The sequence below is a fragment of a genome (genome assembly GCF_019968985.1).
Source record: "MAG: Porospora cf. gigantea B chromosome Unknown PgB_NODE_1307_length_6527_cov_113.743, whole genome shotgun sequence".
Lineage (NCBI taxonomy): Eukaryota > Apicomplexa > Conoidasida > Eugregarinorida > Porosporidae > Porospora > Porospora cf. gigantea B.
The window spans coordinates 1-6,519 of record NW_027178633.1 but is presented as its reverse complement, the minus strand read 5'-3'; the positions used below and the strand labels follow the sequence as shown (position 1 = coordinate 6,519).

At 55.3% G+C, this 6,519-nt stretch overlaps 2 protein-coding genes across 3 annotated transcripts; one reads left to right on the top strand and one right to left on the bottom strand.

The window, feature by feature from the left end:
- Positions 1-539: 539 nt before the first annotated feature.
- KVP17_003965 (uncharacterized protein) lies at positions 540-2,195 on the top strand (the record flags this gene model as incomplete). Its single annotated transcript, XM_068521759.1, has 1 exon — positions 540-2,195. The coding sequence occupies one exon, from the start codon at positions 540-542 to the stop codon at positions 2,193-2,195; it is 1,656 nt and encodes a 551-aa protein (XP_068378860.1).
- Positions 2,196-2,317: 122 nt separating this feature from the next.
- KVP17_003964 (uncharacterized protein) lies at positions 2,318-6,519 on the bottom strand (the record flags this gene model as incomplete). Of its 2 annotated transcripts, none has more annotated exons than XM_068521758.1 (1): positions 2,318-6,519. In XM_068521758.1, a coding segment is annotated over one exon (4,202 nt), but the record flags the coding sequence as incomplete, so codon positions are not given. The 2 variants fall into 2 exon arrangements, with proteins under 2 accessions (XP_068378859.1, XP_068378858.1); XM_068521757.1 differs by having other exon boundaries at positions 2,318-6,223.

Below are 6,519 nucleotides of genomic sequence, written 5' to 3'. Positions count from 1 at the left end.
GCCAGTGCGATATGTCGAGGGTTGATCCGTGTCTTCTTTTGGTTCTTGGCATGATTACCGGCCATCTCCAAAAGCTCAGCAGTCATCAGCTCCATCACTGCAGCCAGGTACACCGGCGCTCCGGCACCTACACGTTTCGCGTACCGGCCCTGTTTCAGGTAGCGTTCAATGCGGCCCACAGGGAAGTGGAGGCCCGCCCTTGTGGATCGCGAAATGTTCTTTCCTTTGGAAGGTTTGGACTTAGCAGGGCTCATACGAGATATCTCCAAATAGATCAACTTACTCATGGAATCAAAAACTGACCAGTGCCCCCCACGAAAGATCCTTCGCTGTGGGATCATCTGACACGATTTCCATGTGCCCACCTTTCTTTCTGTCTCATTCACTGCAATCCCAAATAGGTTCCGTACAAGTTTAGCAACTGCGTGGTCCCGTGATCGACTGACTTCTTCTGCGAGACGACCGGAATTTTTCTCTTGCAGACGTGTGTCAGATACGAGATCTACGTATGTTTCAGCATTATTGTTTGATTCAGCATTATGCAACGCATCTGTTGGGTGCTCTGGTCAGTCGTAGCCGCTGAATCCCTTACCTCTCATCTGCGCCGAGCGCTGCAGGCGATCAGCGAACCGGTCAATCCCTGCTTCAAGATGTTCTCAACCGTTGCTGGGGACATTATCCAACCTGTGGTCCAAACCACAAATGAACAGCAGTGCTCGAGTCGGTGCATGGACCACATGGAATGTGACGGATTCACATTCACCAGGTCGAATCACGGTTGCTCCTTGAGGCGTAAGCTCGGCGAGGTTTCGGCAACCACCGACGACAACGTCACCGGCCTTAAATCTTGCTTCGTCTCGGGTTGCTTTAAGGCTCAAGCGCCTGCACATGGTTTTGGGCTTCTGCGCAAGTTCAATCCCGTTTTGCAAGGCGTCAACGAGTGTGTTTCCGCATGTGTCGCAGAGCACGGACTATGCCACGCCGTCGCCTACGACGGGACTACCTGTCAGCTGATGTTTGGGGAACAGGACATTGAAGACAACGAGGGGTCCAAGATGGTCGACATGCATTGCCTCTTTCCTGGCGATTACGTGCAAATCGGCACTGATGTCTCAGACAAGTACCTTGCAAAGTACAAAGACGTATCTGTTCAAATACGGGCATGGACTTCTTGTGGAGGTACTGCTGTAAATGCCTCTTGTGGCGGTCTATTTGAACCGGATAACTTTCGTAAGCCATCCATTGTATCCCCAGGTCAGCCATCTCGAGGTTACACCTACAAGTTGGTGAAGGGATCAAGCGCCTCCACGATACAAATCGTTGTCGACGAAGACGGCCCCTCTACGATTCATGGAAAACCCCTGGGAACCGACATGGCGGGGTTGGCGTTCCAATCGCCCGGAATAGATTGGAAATTCTACCAACGTGGAGGCGCAGTGCAGCTTCAACAGGTGAATGATCCTACAAAGAACCTGAGTGTCGTAGGGGCGCACGCATACATACGTGACAAGATAGGCCTTTGGACCATACATGTTCCTTTGGAAACGGACCCTGCCCAGTGCTTCGTCTCAAATAGGCGCTACGCAAACCCTGCCAAAACCGTCCCTGAAATAACGACCACGCGGAAGTGCGTCAACATTTGTCAGGGAACCGCTGGATGTCACGCCGGCGTGCTCGGCCCAGCCGGCGACTGCGCCGTGTTCAAGGCCTATGACCAATCCAGTAGTAAGTCCAGTGGCTTCGTGTCCTTCAGGATGGATTGCCTGTTCCCGAACTCGGAAGAGTACACTGTTCACCAAGTACCGGCATACCCTGTGTCGCTCGCGAGCGCCCACCTTCCATCATACGGATGGAGTCTACAACTGAGTGACGATGGAGCTCTCACGGCTGGGGAAGGCGCAAGCGCGGCTGCCGTATGGAGCATCACTCCAGACGAAAAAGCTTCCCCCCACTACTATACCATGCAAGTGTCCATGGCAGGCAGCCCACACAATGGGAAGTATGTAGGCAAGAGTGACGCCGGCGGCGTGCAGCTGACGACTGCACTAAGCGATGCTTGGAAGTTTACGGTAGACCCCAGCGGTAGCGTGTTCGACTTCGATGCGCTGGAGGGGTCCGCTAAGCTGCAGTTGGACGGCGACAAGGTCTCTCTCGGCGATATGAAGCAGGCTCGTTGGGACCTCATTAAGGCCTAAAACTTTGTGAACTATGAATCCGTCACAGCTTTTCGATCTTCGAATCCTGGGTGAGACACGTTCGACATGGGCGTCCGGAGTTAATAGAAAGCGCTCTCGCATCACTAGAACAATGTCACGTCTCAGTCGAGTCTGGTTCTCTTGCCCGTATCGTCGAAAGGAGAGCCCATTCGTTTCTTGGCGGGAGTGCCTTGCGCCTCGTGAAACGCTTCTGATGGGAAGGTTGAGTTGGCCTGTATGGATCGGCGCACTTCCCAGGGAGGTGGAGGCATTGCTTTCACCGAAGGAGGACGGCTGGGGGTCTGACCGCATGCGACGCCGGACGGGATAGTGTCCGCTGGACGAGGATAGACTCGAGGGGTGACCATTCGCGGACTCTCCAGGTCTGGAAGCCTTGCGGGTTGCACTTCCGGAGGAGGGCATGGTGGGGGCCTCACAACCGGAGCAGGCGTCGCCTGAGACAGTCTTGATCGAGCGGCTTGAACCAGGTTTCTGCTGTTACCTGGAGGCGCTGGTCTCCCCAGCAGCACAGGCTGCAGCATGGGAGGTCGTTGAACCATTTTGGGTCGCGCGGCGCTCGCCGGGTCCCTCTCGTATCCACTGGCCGGCTTCCGGGCCAAAGGCGACTGGGCAGCTGATAAAGGAGCAGAGGGTGTTCCTAGCGTTTCCGAAATGTCAAAAAACTCGCGTAGAATGGTGTTAGCCGGTACGCTTCGAAGGGATCTTTCCGTATCTTGCACTGTCGGTGCCAAAGGCCAGGAGCCGGCGAATCCGGCGCGGGCCTCAGCGACGGAGCGCACGACATCTACGAACGGCTTTCCCATCAGCTTGCGAAGGCAGTCAAGACTACCGAGATGTCCACGATCAGCTGTAAGCTCTTCAACCAACTTGAGGTTCTTGTAGCGAGCGTAGTCGATCATTGCCTTCCAGGAAGGTGAAGCTCGCAGCGTGGTCGCATTGCCGACAATCCAAAGCGCGTCTCTAGCTCTGGTAATTGCCACGTTCAACCTTCTGACGTCCGCAACAAAACCCAAAGTGCTCTGGGAATCGGACTTGGAGTCCTTCCCATCGTGTTCGGGTATCGTAAAGTCAGAGTCTGGATCGGGCCCGGCATCTCTCTGCTGTGCGGAGGCACGCACGCAACTAAAAATGATGATCTTCTTCTCACGCCCCTGGAATGCATCAATGGTGCAGATTTCTGGCTCGTCTGGTTGGAACTCCGGGAACTGTTTAAACTCCTGCCGTAGCGCATTCAGCTGGGCGCGATAGGGTGTCACAACAGACAAGTCACCTAGGTCGAAATCGGAGTTGCTTGAGGCTCTGAAAGAGCGCAGGAGCCGTCGCACAAGGTGCACTATGAACTTGGCCTCTGTGACATTCTTCACGGATTGGAACATCGGTTCACGCTCCTCAACTGATGGGATATGGAAAAACTTGAAAGGAGCGAATAGCATAGGAAAGCTGTGGAAACTCATGGGTTTCCGATTCCTAACAGTGGCATCATCCTGGAGCCGACCAGCGTAAAAGTGCGCCGATGGAAAGAAAGAGATCTCCGGTCGCATCCTGTACTGCATGTTCATCATCACCACTTCTGCACCATTGAGCATCAACCGTTCGAACAGGCTTCGGTCATACTTACGGCTCTTGGCCACATTCGACAGCACGGTAGCAGGTAGCTGACGCGGGTCTCCAATAAGAATCATACGCGAGATCTGGTGACGCAAGGGTATGAGCGAGGACAGCTCCACCGCCTGAGCGGCCTCGTCAATGATGAGGGCTTCGAAGTCGACTCCAATGAGTGACTCGTTGCCCGATCCGCTAAGAGTGCAGAATAGGATGTCTGCGCCTTGCAGAGCCTGCTCCCGTGTATTGGCCTGATGAGTGCTTCGAGAGGACTCGAACTGGCCGTTGAGCTTGGAGCGTTCCTCATGTAGTTGCCTGCGCTCATTGTACAGAGTTTGCGTCTTGGCTGAGTCATTCTTGTTCGCTGCGCTGACGTCCCAGGTCCCAAACCCCATTGTGGCGGCTTGTTGTTGCGCCTCCCTGAACTCCTTGTCGACCTTGATCTCCTCCTCAATGGTGTCGAGCCGGGCGGCTATTTCTCCCCTTCGATTCTGGAAGTAGTCTCGACGGCGCTGATCCTCCTCCTTGAATTCTTTGGCAATGCCCATTTCGTAGCTGATTTCCTTCACCGACTCCTGAGTAATCTTGTTGGGGTTGCCAACACGAAGAAGGTTAGGTCGTCGAGGGGGTAGTGCACTGCCGTCAGATGCTGCGTTCACCAAGCCAACAGTGATCACACGCGCCGCAATCTCATCCACCGCGGCGTTGGAGGGTGCACACACAAGGATCTTCTTCTTCAGGGGCCCCCCACCGGACTTCTTAGCCACCATTTCGTACATCATCGACAGTAAACACAACAGCGACTTCGTTTTCCCTGTACCTGGTGGGCCCTGTAGAAGTGCAACCCCTGATCGGCAGGAGAGGGCGTGCTCAAGAGCATTCGCCTGAAGAAGCATTAACGTCATACAGTTGAATACACCTACCTGGGATCCGTTTAGATTGCTGAGTTTGGCCATGTGCTTGAACTTGGATCTGTGCTCACCAAAGGTTGAGGTTATTTCCATGCTTGAAGTCTTCGGATTCAGTATATATGGAAACAACACTGAGAACCGTGCCATGTACATTGCCTCAAATTCGCGTACCGACGTCACCAGACTGGAGATTTGGTACGCAGACCACTGGCTGCTCACCGCCAGCCGCGTCGGCGAGATGCGCCCCTGGTGTCCAGCGTCAGGTGGGGCACTGAGCATCTTCAAGGTGGCCACTTGATTCTGCCGCCACGTTTTGAGTTTGCGGTCGGTGTCATCGGATTTATCCACGAAGGCGAGAAGGTACCCATCGCTGGGGGGCTGCTTAACCTGCGCGAATCGTCGCCCATTGATGTCTGTGCCCGGTCCAGGGATGAGCAGCAGCAGGTCCATGGGTCTGAACGGCAACCTCTCTAGTTCGTTTCTGTTGGCTTGATTAACATCCACCACTGTCACTCCTGATTGTAGCGTGGACTGCAGGAAGTCTTGGGACTTTTTATTCGACAGGATGTTTACGCTCAGCCACTCCGTCATCTTCGTGCTCGACAAGATTTTTACTGGGAAAGGCTCAAGCTGGGTCGCGATGGTGTCGTTGACAATGCCACAGCGGCATTCGTCCAGAACCAACGGCCGAAAGGCCTTCTGAAACACGTCCATGGACTTGAAGTACGCAGGCAGCTTGTCATGCCTGATTTCCAACTCCGGCACGCGCTGGTCGGCAACTCGCATGATGTTCCAGGAAAGGAGCTGGCCCAGCATTCGTTGCACCTCAGCGGCCGCCTTGGCCATGGCAGCCTGTATCTCTGTTGGGGTCATCCTGCTGGCTTTGGCTGTGGAGCTGACAGCAGAAACGTTGCTGCCCGAATCTGTCTCACCTCGAGACGGATTCTTTCGGGTGTCGTTCAGCTGGATGGCCCTGGCCTCCCTGCGCCTCGTCGGAGCTGCCGCCACCTCTACCTGTCTGGGGGGGTCGCGTCTGCGGGGGGTTACGGTGGCTGGCCGTGGCAGGGGGTCAGGACGTCCAACCTTGGACAGCAGGCGACTGGATACCCCGCCTGGACCACGTCCTCCCATTTTGCTAAGGCGATCGCTGAGCTTCGACGGGGGCTTGGGCCGCTTAGTAACCGGCCGCAACTTTTCAGAGTCGAGGACCTCTGCCAACGTAGGAGGAGGTTTCTTTGTCTCAGCCTTCGCTGGCGGGGCATATAGCGCGGTCGCAGGCCTGTCGTCGATAGGAGCGGCCACAGGAGACGAGCCGCAGCTAGAGAGCGACGAGTTGTCCGGTGATGGCAGCTCCTTCGTCAAAAACTCACCCAGCGGAGTCGCCTCAACCACCACGGCAGCGTGGCTGACTAGGTCAACCACCTGCTCGTCCACCTGGTCGTTGATTTTCATGATGCCCAAAGCAGCACACTTGAATGTATCCATGGCCTCCATCCATATCATGCTGGTGGTTTGCGCCGAGCTGGGAATCAGACAAGGCACGGCGCAAACGCCCGAGAATGACCTCAAAACGGCAACAAATCGAGCCTCCCACTCCGCTGTTCTTTTGAAATCGGTGGTCAGTCGTTTCAGCTCGCAGACCCACGGTGTCACCACCTTCCCGACGTCCACGGAGATGTTCTTGTCAAACGTCTCAGGCCGGTCGCGACACAGGCTGTCTAGTGCGACAAAAACGACGCTGGAGGTGACATCATCGTCGGGCAGCGCGCGAAGACAGCCTCCAAGCACCA